This window comes from Thalassophryne amazonica, chromosome 9 (genome assembly GCF_902500255.1).
Source record: "Thalassophryne amazonica chromosome 9, fThaAma1.1, whole genome shotgun sequence".
Lineage (NCBI taxonomy): Eukaryota > Metazoa > Chordata > Actinopteri > Batrachoidiformes > Batrachoididae > Thalassophryne > Thalassophryne amazonica.
Genome location: NC_047111.1, coordinates 106,138,553 through 106,158,525, shown reverse-complemented (window position 1 = coordinate 106,158,525; position 19,973 = coordinate 106,138,553). Strand labels below are relative to the sequence as shown.

General features: G+C 40.4%; 1 protein-coding gene across 5 annotated transcripts in view; it reads right to left on the bottom strand.

The window, feature by feature from the left end:
- arhgap32b (Rho GTPase activating protein 32b) overlaps positions 1–19,973 on the bottom strand; it is a 264,214-nt gene that overhangs the window by 127,797 nt on the left and 116,444 nt on the right. For all 5 annotated transcript variants that reach the window (XM_034178901.1, XM_034178902.1, XM_034178903.1 and 2 more), the window contains exons 4-5: positions 10,059–10,153; positions 9,703–9,787 (exon numbers count right to left, since the gene is read on the bottom strand). In XM_034178901.1, coding sequence (XP_034034792.1) covers positions 9,703–9,787; positions 10,059–10,153 — 180 coding nt within the window. The remainder of the gene's footprint in view (positions 1–9,702; positions 9,788–10,058; positions 10,154–19,973) is intronic.

The following is a 19,973-nucleotide window of genomic DNA, read 5'->3' as shown; positions in this document are numbered from 1 at the left end:
CTGGCGTTTGGCGCGTTGGAGAGGTGTTCTCTTCACGGATGAATCCCGGTTCACACTGTCCAGGGCAGATGGCAGACAGCGTGTGTGGCGTCGTGTGGGTGAGCGGTTTTCTGATGTCAATGTTGTGGATCGAGTGGCCCATGGTGGCGGTGGGGTTGGCAGGCGTCTGTTATGGACGAAGAACACAGGTGCATTTTATTGATGGTATTTTGAATGCACAGAGATACCGTGATGAGATCCTGAGGTCCATTGTTGTGCCATACATCCAAGAACATCACCTCATGTTGCAGCAGGATAATGCACGGCCCCATGTTGCAAGGATCTGTACACAATTCTTGGAAGCTGAAAATGTCCCAGTTCTTGCATGGCCGGCATACTCACCAGACACGTCACCCATTGAGCATGTTTGGGATGCTCTGGACCGGCGTATACGACAGCATGTACCAGTTCCTGCCAATATCCAGCAACTTCGCGCAGCCATTGAAGAGGAGTGGACCAACATTCCACAGGCCACAATTGACAACCTGATCAACTCTATGCGAAGGAGATGTGTTGCACTGCATGAAGCAAATGGTGGTCACACCAGATACTGACTGGTACCCCCCCCAATAAAACAAAACTGCACCTTTCAGAGTGGCCTTTTATTGTGGACAGTCTAAGGCACACCTGTGCACTAATCATGGTGTCTAATCAGCATCTTGATATGGCACACCTGTGAGGTGGGATGGATTATCTCAGCAAAGGAGAAGTGTTCACTATCACAGATTTAGACTGGTTTGTGAACAATATTTGAGGGAAATGGTGATATTGTGTATGTGGAAAAAGTTTTAGATCTTTGAGTTCATCTCATACAAAATGGGAGCAAAACCAAAAGTGTTGCGTTTATATTTTTGTTGAGTGTATTTTAAGAAAAAAGTGATAAAAATGTGAACCACAAAAGGTAACCAAGTAGCATGAACCTGTATCCAATGATGGGGATCACTGACCATTACAAAAATTAATAAGTGTGTTATATTAACTGATTATGACTGAAAGTGTTTCAGGATAAAGGGTGATGCATATTTTACAGATGGCAAAACTGTGGCACTTTCATAACATGGGGCTCAAGCGTAAATATGTACAAAAAAGTGCATGTGGTAGGTAATATGTAACAAATGACTAACAAGTTGAAGTCATGTAACTGTTGCAGTGACTCAATCTCTGAATAACTTCAGACACACCTTACCATCACATACCATACAGTCGTTGAGTATTGCACAATTTTTGGGACATGTCCTGCTTTTGTGGCTTAAAACTTTCCATTAATAGTAAAATGTTCAGACATTTGACTCTCAGTGATGTCTATGTGTGACAAGGCGGGACAAAATGGTAGGCTGCAGTTAAACCATATGGCAGTACAGTGGGGTAGTTAAGTCAGTGGAGTTTTCCTGATGTCTGGCTGCAGACGGCGAAATGTCGTCACTGGGCAGGAAGAGGGCTGAGGGGGAAAGAGTTGGAAAGGGAGACAATTCAGCAGAGACATTACATAGGACAGAAGCCACAGACCGTTCAGCATCAACATGTCAGAGGGGGAAAGAGAGAGTGAACTGGGGTCAACTGTGGCTCAGGTGCAAGGTTGGGTGGCCCATTAACGGAACAGTCTGCAGTTTGACTTCTGGCTTCTCCTGTCTGTCAGTATCCTTGATTAAGGACACTGAACCTCAAATTAGTCCTTGTGTCCAGGGCATCACGTTTAAGTTCTAAGAATGAGTTTGTCAGTGTCACTGAGGGTCTTTTCTCAGACAGAAGGGTACCATATCAGTGCAGTCCATTTAGACAGACAGACAGACAATTTATTTTCACCCCAGGGAAAATGTGATGCACATCATCACCACACCCATCACAACACTCAAGTGTATCGTACAAATACAGAATTAAGTGGTACCAGTGTTTGTCCTCGGATTCCGCTAGGACTGCCCTGTGGATGGAACGCCAGTCCAATGGAGGTTACTTACTTCCCCCGCGAAGGCCAGCATCCATTTACAGTTGGTTGGGCAGGAACAATGCAGATGTGCCTTGTCCAAAGAAACAAAAAGGTAGTGTGACTGGAACCCAAAACCAGATCTATATATTGGGAGCCCAACTCCTTATCCCAAAAAGCAACCTGCTCTACAGTACAAAAGTAATGCATATACAAATACTCATTAGAAGTCCAATGATGTTTTTTTTTTTTATCTTTCTTTATGGTGTGATAAGCTGAGAGTAGCCAGAATTGTTATGAAGTATTCTTATTCTTATTTTTTTTTTTTTTTTGAAACCTCAAAACAAACAAGAGAGAAAACAGTAGCAGTAACACAAAGCTACAAGTCTACAGAATCTGATTATTGTGGTGATTTTACTGTGAAATCGGCAAACACTGTAAAGATACAGGCAACTTTAAGTTGTTGCTTCTTAAAATTCTTTCCAGACTGTGCTCTCTCTGCTCACTGGCAGAGCAGAGTCATGTGTAAATACATGATTCAGTGGAAAGATGAAGGTAGGAAATCAACACAAACAAAGAATAAGTATCTAATTTAGGCTTGTGAGAATGTTCTTGAAATCTGAATATTGTATTTGGACTCGACACAAATGTTCAGAATCTGACTCTGTAAACATTAAAGCCAGGACTGAAGATCTTTCAGCTCTGAACCTGAATTTATGGAGCGATACAGAGCAACTCTGAGCCAATCGTTCTCTATTAGCTCTAAACATATGTTGCCAGTATAATTATAGTGTGCACGAACATGCACAACACCACTGATGCACAAACACGTGTGTCCACATGGATACTTTGACTGTATGTGCAGCGTGAACAGCTATTTAAGAGTTCTGACTGGATCTTCACTGCGAATAAGAAACTACTTTGTATAAATATGACAGCAAAGAACTCAGTAACCTTGGTGATGTCAGTAAAACACTTACGTTTATATTTGACAGCTGCTTTGCAGCCTCCAATTTTTAATCCAACAATAACTAATCAGTTTTTTCAGAGAGAGTGTTAAGTCCTACAGAGGCACTGAGGTTCATCAGGCTGCTTCTCATCACTGGAGACCGTAACACGAAGCAGATGAGAGTCCAAGACTACCCTCGGGCGGCTATACTAAAATACGAAATGCAGCGAAATGGGGACTGACAATTACAAAATGGAGGTAAAATGTAACAAAATGGAGCAGAGTGACTCAGACCAACTCCAAATATAAGTAAATTAAGTATGTTTATTTATTTTTGACCTGCTCTTTACAAAATGTACTGTAATTTTAGGCCCCATTTGGCTCCAATTCATTACATTTTACCCCAATTTCATGATTACAAGTCCCTATTTTACTCCATTCCGTTACATTTCACCCCCATTTTGCTTCATTTTGCTTCAAAGCTGGCACCTACTTACAGCTGGGTGGACTGGGATGACGAAAATGAAGTGTCATGTCCGGATCAACTAGGATACCACAAAGCCACATGTTTGTTTCTTTGGAGGCTCAAGGTCTAAACTATAAGCTATAACTGAAAACCGAAAGAGGCAGGTACACAGTTACAGCTGGATGGACTGGGAAGATGCAAAAGAAGTGTGTGGTCTAAGGACACAGACAGGTCAAAACAGAACTGTAACTATTTTAGTTATTTATTGCATAATTCCTGTGTGTGGGATATAGGAGATGGAATTTCAATGTGTAGATCCTTGTGATTCTGAGTTGTACAAGAAAAAATATTTGTCAGTAAATAATGCCTACGTGTCAGCATCTTGACATGTCTAAATCTGGAGGTAGAGTAGAACACTCACAATTGGCATTACTTAGGGGTTTAACTATTAACGGATATGAATCAAAAATCCTTTTTAAAGTGAGACACAGCTAAGATAGAACTACATGAATATATGTACCCCAAAATGTAGCTAAACAAGCTATGAACTAGTCAATGGATCAATTTTAATGTTAGAAATTGGTTGAATTAATTTTGTTTTGCACATACATCTGCGTCTTCAAATGCCTGTAAAGGTTAACAGGTTGTGCAAGGCTCCCGCGAGAAAAGCCAAAGGAAGATTTTACTTAAAAACAAAACTAACATGTTCGGTAGTGGTCGTGGATAAATACATCTGTTTGAACTTTATGTTTCAATTAATACTGTCATACCATTTCAGATAAGGACATTTATGCTGTGCCATGTTCACAACAGCTGGATTCTTCTTTTGGGCTTCTTCTATGTTGTGTCTTCTGATAATGTAAGTGGTGCTGCCGCCATTAGTGAGCAAAGATGAGCAGAGGCAGCATCAATGTGCAGCAGCACAGTAGTAAAAACCTGAAGGCGGTCTCTGGTGTTTCATGAATGTATTTGAAGGTAAACAATACTGCTTTTGGATAACTCTAATTTATAATGGAAAATGAACATCTACATTAAACAAAGAGTTATATCATATTGCACTGAATCTCATTTTAAATCATTCCATAAAAAATTATGGTTCCTAAATTGTGCCATAGATGTGTATAGTCTCATTTTATAAGGGATACATGCGCATGCCTAATAGTACTGTATGCAGTACTGCAGGTAGCACTGTTTGGCACACAAAGCTGGACCTATGAGCCCATCTCCTAAAGCCTCAAAATATAAAGTGGGGGAAAAAGTCATCAGAGCACATACGCGCACCAATGTTTCACTCATAAAAAACTACATCAATATTTTTGGTAAATTAATACATAAAATATATTGACTGATGTGGGTTCAGTCTTTCCTCTGAGTTATGGGAGCAGTGTTGAACACTAAAACCACACAGAAGCAAACACCAAGCAAAACACAGGCAGTGCTACAAAGCAAGAAAACCGCTCCAGCTGAGACGTCATTCTGCTCTGTGCCAGAACACACAGCTGACATAATATGAAGAGAAACAATCCGCTATGAAAATGCCACTCACATCAGCTGAAGCGTTTCTTTGTAGGTGCTGTGAAGTATCTGTTAACAATCTGCAGGCTTGTGCTTTGCAGCAAACCTGTACTTCTGCCCTTCTAACGGCCATACATTTTGTCAAATGCTGACCCCTGCTGGTTTTCTACTATAAAGGCAGAGCTGTGTGAGAAGTGAGGAGATTTGCATGATAATTTCAAAATCTCCACTATATGCTGATTTTCTCAAAGCAACTATACATCCATCTTCTGCTGAAAAATGAGGTGGAACAGGAAAAGGCCATTACAATAACAAATGACTATGCCTGCATTTTTGACACCTATGTACTGCTGTGCAGCTGGAAGCGTCCTAAAATAAACTGGGTGTAAAGCACCAGAATGGTAAATGAGGGTATATACTCATACTAGGCACTCTGGACCACACCAGAGCACACTCTACCCAAAGGCTGGTGTGTTTTGCTACTGACTCTGGGCTGTGGTTGGGAAAGGTGCGGTGGCATGTGTCTGGCGAGAGTTGCAGAGGTTGTCTGGGGCATGATCCAGCTGGACTTGGCATGTAGTGTGATCACAAACAACGCTGGAGCACAGAACTCAGATGTCATGTCACTGATATGACTGTTCAATTTCACAATACCTATTAATGTGATTATTACTATGTGGATAATACAGTATTGAAGTAATCCAACAGAATTCGGGTTAAAACCAGGCTTGGTTGTTGGTAGTCCTGCTCCCACCTTTTTTAAACTGAATGTAATTTTGAACCCACATCAGACAGCATATTTTCTGTATTAAACTGCCAAAAAACTGAAGTAGTTTTTTTTAAAGGAATGAAACACTGGTGCTTATATGTGTTCATATTATTATTATTATTATTTTAATAATTTACTTATTTTTGGTTTACAGTTTGAGGCTTTAAGAGATGATGAGCTCATAGGTCTAGCTGCCTGTGCAGTTTGACAAGTCATCCACCATCCATCCCTCCATCCCTCCATCTTCTATTCCTGCTTATTCCAGTTAAGGATCATAGGTGGGCTGGAGTATATCCCAGCAGTCATTGGCCAAGAGCCAGGGTACACCCTGGTCAGGCCGCCAGTCTATTACAAAGCTGACATATAGATAAACACATTCACTCTTGCTCACACCTACGGTCACCAATCCACCTAACCTGCATGTCTTTAGAAAAGGGAGGAAGCTGGTGGGATTGCACGCAAACACGGGGAGAACATGCAAATTCCGCATCATCTCGTTGGGGATCATCTTGCTGTGAGGCAACATTGCTAACCAGACGTCATGTGCCGCCCCGCCTTTTGCCAGCGCTATACAAGTTGTCCTGTAGCTTTCCTGTTCAACAAAGCAAAAGCATGAGGTGTCTGAAGATGGGTCACATGAGAAGGTGCTGCAATATAACCGATTGGTACTTTTAAGGCAGATACTTAAAAAAAAAAAAGCAAAATAATCACCTTAATTAAAAACAAAAAACAAAAGAAAAGAAGCTGAATTCCTCATGACATCAGTTTATAGAGATGTGAGTCACGCTTTGCTCCATTAACACCAATCTTTCATTTTATATCCAAACAATGGAAAAGAATAACACAAAAGACCATAAATCTCACAAGCATGATATAGTGCAAGCTCTTCCAACAACAGATCGTATGGTACAGAACATTGTAACTGTTCAGCAATTACCTAAAGAAACCACAAGAGCACACAGAGCTTATACATCTGCCAACATCATTACCAGCTCCACCAAGTGACAGAGCACAGTGAGTGATCAGAATTTTTTTTGTTTTTACCTCATTGAGCCAACCTCACTGAAGTTTTAAAACACCAAAGCATGACAACATTTCATATTGAATCAACAGCAGCACTGCTCACAGTGGATCTCATCAGCTGGCAGAGATAAGAATAAAGCCGTCCAAATAAACCAACGTGATGGAAAAACAGCTTTGGAAAATCCACTCCTATCAGTTTAAATGTGAAAATGATCCCCACAAAGCCGGGGTTTATTGTTATTAGAGGCTTAACCCAGGATCCTTGCAACCACAAATCAGACTGGAACTTAATTAACATGCAAACAAACTAGAAGACTAGAAGGGGTACCATTCTTCAGCCAAGGTCCCAACTGTCCTCGATGATAAATTCTTTTGAAAGCAACATGAAGGGGATCGTTTTTGTCCATAACAACCTAAAAATGTCCTGTCACTTATTTCATAGTCGCTTTTTAAAATAAAATGTGTCAATACAACAGTCAGATTCTGTGGTGACTTTCAAGTCCAAACTTAAGACACACTTATATTCCCTTTCGCATGGCTAGCATACTGGCATAGTATATTTCTATGCTTTTTACTCTTTAAATTAATTTTATTCGGAAACGGACCGGGCCGCGGCCTCAACTTTATCTAAATTCTGGGTCTTTTAGTGAAACTTGGGGTTAATGGCCGGTGATCACCTTAGTATTTTTCCTTTGTTTTTCTTGTTACTTAATGCAGACAAATTATACTGTATTTGCTGTCTTTCTGATGCCTGATTCTGTCCACCACTGTTACCACTGCTGCCTGTGTGCTTGCTCTGGGGGTTGGTAAGGTTAGACCCTACTTGTGTGAAGCGCCTTGAGGCAACTTTGTTGTGATTTAGAGCTATATAAATGAAAATAAATTGAAATTGAAGTTCTTTAAATAAGTGTATTCATTAATTTATTGTAACCCTGTTAACAAACACACACCCACACATGACTGAAAACACAAGAACTTTTGAACTTTCAAGGCAAAAGATGTTGATGCTGCAGCTTTCTTTGTTCATGCCTGGTTCACACGGCAAGATAATTATGCTAATTTCTGACCTGATATTCCTCTTCCAACAATCTTAAGGAAGCCCTGACTATTGCCTGGTTCACGCGTCAAGATAATTAGGGAGATATCTGACCCAATCTCCCCTTTCCGACAATCTTAATGAAGCCTTATCGTGATGGCCCTAAAGATAATCTTATCAGATATTCCTGCTGTGTGTGATGTGTTAAAACTGCTCGGAAAGGACGTCGGGACCTCTTCGACCTCAAATCGTGGATATTCAACACGTTGGATTGTTTTGGCCCGATATCCCAGTGTGTGGTGTGTTCCTCAAGCACAAACAAGCACACACCCATTTGAATGTTGCATGTAGCCAATCAGAAAACAAGGTGACAGAAGCACAGAGGGGAATCCAAAATGGTTTACTCCGAAATCACGTTTGATCTCGAGAGGTTTTGCAAGATTTCCCGTCTGACCTGGGAATGTTCGTGTGTGGTGTGTTGTATTTACCATGTGGCTGCACACCACACACTGTATGACCAAAACTGTTACAATTATGATTTTTTTAATCGCCATGTGTGGTATTGAAAACCTACCGACAATTTTAAAATCTTGCAGTGTGAAGCAGGCATTAGGCCTTCCAAATAGAACTTTGTCTTTCTCATTTCTGATTCCTGCCTCATCTGCAACACCTCGTGATCATGTCATTCTCAGATATCCTGCTAAATACCCAACAACACGGTTGACAGACAGACAACGAAAAGACATAAACAAATATATAAACTAAAACTTTGGCTGCACTGAAACACACTGAATGTGTGACAAAACAAAAGTTTAACCAGCTGAGACACACATGGGTTGTATGCATTTTGATGTTTCAAATCTGCTAAAAGCCTGAGGTCATTTCTGCCTGATGGAAACTGCAAACACGAACTATGCCGCATTACATTGAGCCAGGTTCTTTGGTCCATAAGCACTCGCCATGCAGTGGAAAAGCACCTTGTGCTGCACGTGATGTTCAGACACAATTTCACCAAGCAGCTCTTCCAGCTGAAGCTGCTTTTTCCTCAAGGTTTTTTGACTTGAGCCTTAAGAACAGAAAACAACAGTGTTTTACAGGTTTCTGGTGCTATTATGGGATAATTCTTTAAAAACAGCCTTAGTTTTCATCTATATGCTTTGGTGGGCATGGGTACACACAATAATTGGACACAGCACTGCCTATGCCAATTTGCCATTTGATCCCAGTGACCTTGACCTTGGTCACTTGACTGTCCTTGGCTGGGTCATTCTGGAATCCACCTTAGTGTGTGCCACTTTTGGTCCAATACAATATATACTTAATTGACATACCACATTTGGTAGAAATCACCAAAAGCACCTGGAAGGAGTTGGCCAAGAAACAGACAGACAGATATACCTTACAATGATGGCAGATCTTGCTGTGCATTTCCAGAACTCTTTATGTGTACCACGTTTGGTGCAAATTAGGGTCACACCTAACACCTTGAACCTCAAAGAGTGGTCTTACGGTTGGGCAATTGCAGAACAAATCTCTGTATGTGTGTGTAATTTGGTGCAAAAAAGTGACATTTGACCCCAATGCCCTTAAGTCCAATGACTGACCATTGGTATATTATTGTTGCCAGGGTAATTTAAAGTTTGTTGGACACTAGAGTGGAAAAAAACAAAATTAAAAAATATATATATGATTTGACCTTTGACCCCATTGACCTTTACCTTTGATAAAACAAACCCCTTAAAGGCAATTCTGGGGTCAACCAACATGCGCACAGCATGTTTGGTACAAATTGGCCCAAACACCTAAGAGGTGTTGACGAGCGCGCGCGCACACACACACACACACACACACACACACACACACACACACACACACACACACACACACACACACACACACACACACACACACACACACACACACATTTCTCAGATCACAGTTCAATGCTGTGAAGATGTTCACACTGCAGCGTCAAGCTCTTTACCTGAATTGTGCCAAAGTCGACGTTTTCATAGTGGAAGTGAGCGCATTCTGCCAATTTCGGGAAGTGGCCCTTGGTGAAGCAGAGTCTAAAAAACACACAAACACATACTTTGATAAGTACTTCACCCCCTGCTCATGATAACACCCTGGAGTGAGTATGACTAAGCGAAGGAGAGCGCCAAGCAACTGCACGGAGCGAGGAAAAGCATAAAACATCGATATAGACTCAGGGAATGGATGACTCTCAAAAGAAGAATCAAGCAATAAGCAGCCAGTTTAGAGTAATAAATAAAGAAGGCTGAGATATTTAAGAGAGGCAGCAGACGAATGGTGGCAGGTGGGCACGTGTCCACTCACTTCTTGACATTCTTGACTTTCATGCTGGCTGTGCTGCTGCTGCAAGAGCGCATCAGAGGCTCTGATCGCAGCTCAGGGATCTCTGCACTCCTGGCCTAAGAAACACACACACACACAAAGACGTGCGGTCATCATCTGCTTTGCTAAATTTAATAATGTCAGAAAAACAAATCCATCCACTGTTTTACAGCTGCACATTACTTTTTCTTCATACAGACACTGCCGATAACCACTAACTGCTAACTTTTACTATATGAATTTAGCTTCGGCTTGGCGTTTTGGCACAAAAACACTGAGAAACAGACCAAAAGAGCTGAAATTTTAATATGCTGAAGAGTAAATATGGAGGTTCCCAAAATGGTTCAGCATACCAAGATCAGGAATGTATATAAATAATTCAACAAATAAATTAAATTAAACAGTAGTTTCTATTCAACATACGGTTTTACAGTAGATAAATTACTAAATGATAAGGAATATTAAGAAATAAAACATGAACAGTAATATTAACAGACTAATAATTTATTTATTTATGTGTCAATCTCACTTATTGGATTAGTGTACAAGCTAGAACAGGAACAGCTATGATTTTAAGATTTTCAAATGTAACATATTTTTTTACTTAAAAAAATGGTAACATAACTGAACTACATTTAGTTAAAGCTAATTGGTCTGCTAATGGTTTTCAAGGGTAGCTGAAAAGCTAATCTGCTGACGAAAAGGTTAGCCTTACTAATTAGCTGTTAGCTGATTAGCAGAACTGTGCCCATTACTGCTATAACAGTGGCTTGCAAAAGTATTCAGCCCCTTGGTATTTCACATATTTTAAGTTGTTTATGGCATTTCAAATACAAAATGTCAACCAGGCTTCTCAATATAAAAATTTTTTAAATGATCTTCCTTAAACTCAAAGTGAAAGTAAATCTCTACAACCTGATATAAATTTATTAAAAATATAAAAGCCAAAATGATGGGTTGCATAAGTAATCAGTAATGATTACTTATGAAAAAGAGAGCTTTAAATCAGAAGTGCCTGACTCTGTGGTATAACTCACAAACTCACAGCTTAAAGCAGATAACCCGTAAGTTGGAGAGGAAATGGCGTCTCACTAATTTAGAAGATCTTCACTTAGCCTGGAAAAAGAGTCTGTTGCTTTATAAAAAAAAGCCCTCCGTAAAGCTAGGACATCCTACTACTCATCACTAATTGAAGAAAATAAGAACCCCAGTTTTCTTTTCAGCACTGTAGCCAGGCTGACAAAGAGTCAGAGCTCTATTGAGCCGAGTATTCCTTTAACGTTAACTAGTAATGACTTCATGACTTTCTTTGCTAATAAAATTTTAACTATTAGAGAAAAAATTACTCATAACCATCCCAAAGACGTATCGTTATCTTTGGCTGCTTTCAGTGATGCCGGTATTTGGTTAGACTCTTTCTCTCCGATTGTTCTGTCTGAGTTATTTTCATTAGTTACTTCCTCCAAACCATCAACATGTCTATTAGACCCCATTCCTACCAGGCTGCTCAAGGAAGCCCTACCATTAATTAATGCTTCGATCTTAAATATGATCCATCTATCTTTATTAGTTGGCTATGTACCACAGGCTTTTAAGGTGGCAGTAATTAAACCATTACTTAAAAAGCCATCACTTGACCCAGCTATCTTAGCTAATTATAGGCCAATCTCCAACCTTCCTTTTCTCTCAAAAATTCTTGAAAGGGTAGTTGTAAAACAGCTAACTGATCATCTGCAGAGGAATGGTCTATTTGAAGAGTTTCAGTCAGGTTTTAGAATTCATCATAGTACAGAAACAGCATTAGTGAAGGTTACAAATGATCTTCTAATGGCCTCAGACAGTGGACTCATCACTGTGCTTGTTCTATTAGACCTCAGTGCTGCTTTTGATACTGTTGACCATAAAATTTTATTACAGAGATTAGAGCATGCCATAGGTATTAAAGGCACTGCGCTGCGGTGGTTTGAATCATATTTATCTAATAGATTACAATTTGTTCATGTAAATGGGGAATCTTCTTCACAGACTAAGGTTAATTATGGAGTTCCACAAGGTTCTGTGCTAGGACCAATTTTATTCACTTTATACATGTTTCCCTTAGGCAGTATTATTAGACGGCATTGCTTAAATTTTCACTGTTACACAGATGATACCCAGCTTTATCTATCCATGAAGCCAGAGGACACACACCAATTAGCTAAACTGCAGGATTATTTTACAGACATAAAGACATGGATGACCTCTAATTTCCTGCTTTTAAACTCAGATAAAACTGAAGTTATTGTACTTGGCCCCACAAATCTTAGAAACATGGTGTCTAACCAGATCCTTACTCTGGATGGCATTACCCTGACCTCTAGTAATACTGTGAGAAATCTTGGAGTCATTTTTTGATCAGGATATGTCATTCAATGCGCATATTAAACAAATATGTAGGACTGCTTTTTTGCATTTGCGCAATATCTCTAAAATTAGAAAGGTCTTGTCTCAGAGTGATGCTGAAAAACTAATTCATGCATTTATTTCCTCTAGGCTGGACTATTGTAATTCATTATTATCAGGTTGTCCTAAAAGTTCCCTGAAAAGCCTTCAGTTAATTCAAAATGCTGCAGCTAGAGTGCTAACAGGGACTAGGAGAGCATATCTCACCCATATTGGCCTCTCTTCATTGGCTTCCTGTTAATTCTAGAACAGAATTTAAAATTCTTCTTCTTACTTATAAGGTTTTAAATAATCAGGTCCCATCTTATCTTAGGGACCTCATAGTACCATATCACCCCAATAGAGCGCTTCGCTCTCAGACTGCAGGCTTATTTGTAGTTCCTAGGGTTTGTAAGAGTAGAATGGGAGGCAGAGCCTTCAGCTTTCAGGCTCCTCTCCTGTGGAACCAGCTCCCAATTCAGATCAGGGAGACAGACACCCTCTCTACTTTTAAGATTAGGCCTAAAACTTTCCTTTTTGCTAAAGCTTATAGTTAGGGCTGGATCGGGTGACCCTGAACCATCCCTTAGTTATGCTGCTATAGACTTAGACTGCTGGGTGGTTCCCATGATGCACTGAGTGTTTCTTTCTCGTTTTGCTCTGTATGCACCACTCTGCATTTAATCATTAGTGATTGATCTCTGCTGTCTTCCACAGCATGTCTTTTTCCTGGTTCTCTCCCTCAGCCCCAACCAGTCCCAGCAGAAGACTGCCCCTCCCTGAGCCTGGTTCTGCTGGAGGTTTCTTCCTGTTAAAAGGGAGTTTTTCCTTCCCACTGTTGCCAAGTGCTTGCTCACAGGGGGTCGTTTTGACCGTTGGGGTTTTTCCGTAATTATTGTATGGCCTTGCCTTACAATATAAGGTGCCTTGGGGCAACTGTTTGTTGTGATTTGGCGCTATATAAATAAAATTGATTTGATATGATTTGTATTTGAAATGCCATCAACAAATTAAAATGTGTGCAATACCAAGGGGCTGACTACTTTTGCAAGCCACTGTGTCAAACAGGAAAATTGCATTTTTTTGTTTTGTAATGTGGCGAGTGTTTGTTAGATAAGAACACGTCAAAGTAAGGGCATGTAAAACAGAAATATAACCACCGAAAGCAAAACAAAACTTGCAATCCAGCTGACACGAAAATGTGTAACCATTCCAAACTGGTAGTTGTAGTCAGCTGGGGGTCAATGAAGGATCACGCTGGAATCTAAATTTAAAAATGCTCCAATCATGTTAAACAGTAGACCACATTATTTGTTTGATTGTGAGAATTACAAAAAGGTTTAGTTTGAACGGTTTTGGCAAAATGTGATGCAAATTACTGGATGAGGTAGCAGGATTTAAAAATAAAAAGGAATAGTTTTGACTGTGTTTAATATCGGTTACTGAAAAAAAATGGGCAAAAGGGGGTCAATCTCCACTATGACATATGTTCCCGCGTAATGTGATGTCAAAGCAAAACAGATCGCCCAAACTATGTTTGAAATCATTTAGCACAACCAATAATTTCCATTTTCTTAATCAAAATTGGAGCAACTCTGACAATTCTGCACACTGAAACAGACCTTTTACCCCATAACTCCATGAGCTTCAGTCATACATAGTCCAAACTACGTTTACCTTTTTGGAAACTTTATAATCAAACTAAGACTGTGGTATACTTTTCATTATGATTGGCGCTTTTTAAAAACTTTACTAATCTGGCAGATCTGGAATGGCTATCACACACAAAGTGTATGACAGCCATTCCAGAGGCTGAGGCACACTGAGGTTGGATCATATGTGTCATTTATTCACCTCAGGTGGTACCAAAAACCTGCTTGGCCCATGGACTAACACTATAATTTGAGTCGTAGTGGTGCACAGATATCTGCACACTAAGAACTGTCTACTAGCTGTGTTTTAATCATCCGTAGAAGATAAGCAAAAAAACAATAAAACAAAACATAAATCAATAAAAAAATAAACCACTTCGAACCTCTCATGCAACAAAATTCTGTTTATATACATGCATCAAGTATTTATATTCCCTCCAATATACCACCAAATGCACAGCCTCTGCAAATTCAGAGACAAACGGTCGCAGTAACCAGAAGCAGCGAACTGGTCTCCTGCATATTTTGATAAATGATGGGTTTTGGAAAGTACTGAACTTCAGAGTGGACAACAGATATGCAGATCATGGTGCAGGCTTGCTCTGTGCATTTTAAGAGAATTTTCATGGACAAATAATGAAGTTATAGCTGATCTGATTTCAGGGAGACGACAGCCCCCTTTCTCTCCACACAGATAACAGAATCCGATTTAAAAGGGTCACACCTTTCCCTGGGTGTCGTGGGAGGAAAGCTTGTGTTACCTAGTGATCCCCAGAGCTGTGCCGATGGGAGCTTTAAAAGCTCCCAGCAGGTTTTTACCATGCCGGACGGGTCTGTGGGAGAGAGTCCAGATAAAAACAACACCCTGGTCCTCTAGGATGGGGGTTGGGCAGAGAGCTGCTAAGCCTCTCCTGAAAAAACTGTAGTATTACATAAACCAGAAGCACAGCAAATTTACTGATTCCAGGGCACGCTGTGATTACTCTTCACTGTGGGAATGAAACCATGACATGTGAGGGTCAAAGCGAATGGGACACCCTCAGGCAGATCAGGTCAACAACGTACCTGAAACACACTATGCAGATAGGCAATTAGAATGTGCAAACACTCTGTAGAGTAGAATTATCACCAACGTAGCAAGAAAAACAGCCAGGAGAGGTACTGACATCACGAGTATCGGTGAAACTCAAGGGACAAGACAAGGAAGGCTGTAACAGAAGGAGAAACCATTACCTACTCATGTAAGGATCATGTTAGTCATAGAAACGGACTACATCTGCTGATGCCAAAGAATGTGGCAAGGAGTGGGCCCCAGTCAGTTAAAGGGTCGTCAAGGCCAGATACGATTTCCAACACATCAAGCTGACCCTTTTTCCACATCTAAACATCCATAGAAATTATAGACAAGAAAGTAAAGAAAAAGTGTTATCTGAAGCTGTGGAAAATAATAGAATGTAGGAAGGTACATGCCATGGTGATTGCTGCTGGAAACAAGAATACTAAAGTGGGTGACGATAACCAGAATGATGAAAGGTTCAAGGGGGAGCATAGCATCTTCTTCCTCTTTCAGCTGATCTAGTTAGGAGTCACCATCTCACCTTGTCCTCTGCCACACCAAACACCTGCATGTCCTCCCTTATCACATGCATAATCCTCCTTTTTGGCCTCCCTCTTCTCCTCCTGCTTGGTGGCTCCATCCTTAGCATCCTTCTCCCTATATAACCTCGGTCCCTCCACTGTACATGTCCAAACAGTCTCAACTGCAACTCTGACACTGTCTCGAAATGGAACTACAATAATAAAGAAGATGAGGACCCTATATAGAACAACAACGACACAATAACACTGAAAAAAAATGGAAACAAAATAAGAACGGCAGCACAGAAGAAGTGGACGGAACATTTAAGAAAGTCTGCAAGAGAGCTGAACTGGGGACACAATAACAGACAATGCTGACACTGAATTCAATAACATGATTGCAGATATCTGTCAGTGAATGACCAACAAGTGAAGTTAGGGCAGCAATAAAAAGGCAATAGAATTGGAAAGCATTGTTTCCGTCACCACTGAATTACTGAAGGCAAACAAAATTTTCAGCAAATAAAATCAACTTCTGAAGAAAATATGAATACACTAAAAACATCATAAAGAGCACAAAGAGGGGGTTTATTATCAGACTGGCAAAGAAAGGAATCCTTGAAGAAGGTAGGAAATGTCGAGTCATAACTCAGGATGCTACACATGATTATTACTGCCAGGACACGTAGTGCAGTTGACTGCTCTTTGAAGAAAAAGCAAGCAGACTATAGGGAGGGTAAGAAGGGCCCAGTTCTTCTGCTTACCACAGGATCTAACCCGCATTGACAAATAATTTGTAATGAGTCAGTGGAGACCAGTGCCGCCTAACAGACTGGAGACCTAGGTAAGAGGCTATATGTAAAATTGGTTGTTTTACATAGTTTCTTTAAGCCCCAGTCACACTGTGAGTGATCAAGGAAATGTATAAGGAACTGATTCTATACGTCTGTGTTCACTTTTGTCCAACAAAAGACCTTTTCCCATCTGCAAAAAGAGCTTCTTGTCGGGTGATGTCCCCCAAGTTCATCATAACGTTTTGTGCAAAGTTCCGAGGCACTGACAACACTAAAGCCCCTTTCACATTGGCGTATTCGTAGAGCTGCGTATTGCAGCATTGTGTTTCATTTAAATACACCCGCAATGCGCGCGTACTCAGCCTTTTTCCGTGTCCGTTTCATACTTGCAGCTACGTGTGTTCGCTTTTTAACGTGTGCACACAGTCGCATGTACCATGCCACTATTAAACCAGTTCACTCATGTCGGCTGTGCAGAATACATCACTGCACTTGGAAAACAGTGGACTGTATCATGAAGTCAGACAGTTGCATCACTGCCACAATCAGGGTGTTTGATGAGCGCACCGACATGCAGTGAGTGCGCTTTTATTTTAAAGTCACAGGTTTGATCAGACCTGACCGATCAGGCCGTTTGATGAGCGCATCGACATGCAGCGAGTGCGCTTTTATTTTAAAGTCACAGGTTTGATCAGACCTGACCGATCAGGCCGTTGACGCACTCAGTTTTTGGTTGTGTACAGAAGCGCAGTGTTGCACAGACTTGCATGTAGTAACGCTGTGCTGCGCAGACGTGCTTAAAACTGTGTCCAACGCTCTATGCCGAAGAAAATTAAACATGTTTAATTTCTTCGGTCCTACGCGCGTAGCCCTCAACATACTGCTGCGTAGGGAGCAAAAACTCGACGTAGAGCTGCTAAAAGTGGGAGTAGAGCTGCTCAACTCAGCATAAATGATACACCACAATGAGCAGCTCTACGAATACGCCAATGTGAAAGGGGCTTAATGAATGATCCTGATGCTGTGCCCCAGCGCGCCAGACCATGGGATGCCACACCTATTGCACCACTGACTGGACGGACTCTGTTTATGTTGATCTTCTGTTTGTAAAGAAACTCTTGTACCACCTGTAAAAACCTTGTAACTATTAGAATGGCCTAAGCAGTGGATCACTCCTCTGAGTCTGATCTGCTTGAGGTTTCTTCCTCATTATCACCAGAGTTCTTACTATTGTCACCTGTGTGCTCAGAGGGTTGGTAAGGTTAGAACTTACTCATATGAAGCACCTTGAGGCAGCTTTGTTGTGATTTGGCGCTATACAAATAACACAAATTGAATGGAATGAAATTTAATTGTGTGTTAACCACCCCCCCCCCAAGAATTCCCCATAAAAACAATCAGCAGAGTACTTGCTTGTGAAAATAATCAGATTGCAGATGCAGGTGTGTGTCCCAGAGCAAACAGGGGCAGTCAAAAAAAGGACAAATTCTATATTTAATTACATACAAAGCACAGTAGTTCAAATAATTGTACAAATACAAGGCAAAGATGTTGAGTGAGTTGATTTGCCAGATTCAAATTCTTTATTTTGATTCCAATTTAAATATGTTACATAACCAAATCTATTCTGCATACCTCTCATATCAAATGCCAACAATTTCTGGTCACTGTCAAAGCAGAAATATAAAAGAAATGCAAAGAAAACCTTTGTGTGCACAGTGAAAAAAGAAAGTGTGCAAACAAAGTGACGTACATGTAACATTCTGAGCTGTAAGAGTGCAGAGACCTGATGGGAGAAGTCACTGAAATTTGTAACTGCTTTGATAACAAAAAATGTGAAGGTGCTTTTTCAGATTTCTTGATGTCCTTTTCATTTCATTGATCAATCAATCAATCAATCATTCAATAAACCTTTGTTTCTGTAAAGTGCTTTACAGTAAAATCAAAGATCAGCAATTCACAAAAATAAAGCAAACACACAACAGAGTTAAAACGACTCATAAAAAGAAAACATGTGATAGCCCCACTAGGTATTAAAAGAAAGTTTAAATATATAAGTCTTGAACTTTGATTTATAAAATGCTGGGTCAGAAATAGTGCATAAATCAGGAGGATCCACAGTCTGGGGCCAAGTCTGAAGTCTCAAGTTGGGAAGGATGTTTGCACTTTGGCTCTCACAGACTGGAACTATAAAAACTCTCACAGACCGGAACTATAAAAACTCGATGGCTGTTGTTTCCCCTCAATAATCATCAAGGTTTTTCCATAAATCTTGGTGCTTTTCTGATCTTGACAGGCTTCAGGAATTTGATATATCTTGTTCAACTGCCCACATCAATTGGCTTCATTAAGCCGAGATGCACTTCACATTTCCCTCCATGTCTACCCAGGGGCTCCGCGGGGGGGCCTCACCCCACAGGTTCAAAACCACTGGTCACACATACATCCAGTGGTTATTTAAAAAAAAAAATCATCAAACTCCCAGGCCCAGTTCACCATCCTGCCCTCCTTTATAACCAGTTACATTTAATAGTTTTAACAATATTGGAGACACACATACTGTTTGAAATAACATTAACAAGCATGTGATTCAAGCTGATTTTCAACTTTCTATGTTCCGCTGAACAATACAAAAAAATACAAGTTTTAATTTGTCTAAACTGATGGTTTTAAGACACAAAACTGACAGCACCTGTTTTTCTGGTCCCCATCACGATCCTGCCGAGCTTGTATTTTTTTATTTTTTTTTTTTTTGTCGGGGGGGGGGGGGGGGGGGTACTAAATAACTCACTTGAGGCCACATCTCGGAGGTCTACTTAATGGTTTCAAAATGCTGTTCATATGCCCTGTTGCTTTGGCTGTGCCCACCCAGGAGAGGTAAACCTCAGTTTGGGAACCACCACATAAACTCTTACGATCATATATGGCTGTGTTTACTGGGCTACTGGAAAATGCCTGTGCACTGTGTCAAGTGCGACCATTTTTTATTTTAACACTGCATGAGATCAGCATTGAACGTATTGAGCTTTATGTTCCATTTGATGCCCTACAGGCTCAGGATGCCGACTGACTCTGTGCTAAGGTTGAGAAGTGTCCACACTTTTCTGCTGTTTATAATGAATCAGAGCAGAAACAAGCGATTACTTTCATGATAGATTCATCAAGAAAATAACTGACTGATTAGCTGATTAGTTGTTTGGTCCAGAAAAGTGTCAGAAAATAGTGAAAAAGTGAACAGTGTTTTCCAGACGCCAAGATCACGCCTTCAAATATCTTGTTTTGTCCACAGCACAAAGATATTCAGCTTACTGCCGGAGATGAATAAAGAAAGGAGTCAAACAAACCAGAAAATACTCACATTTAAGAAGCTGAAGTCAAATAATTTGGATTTTTTTAAATGACTCAAAACATTTTATCAATTACACTATGTAACAAATTTTTATTTTTGCTTT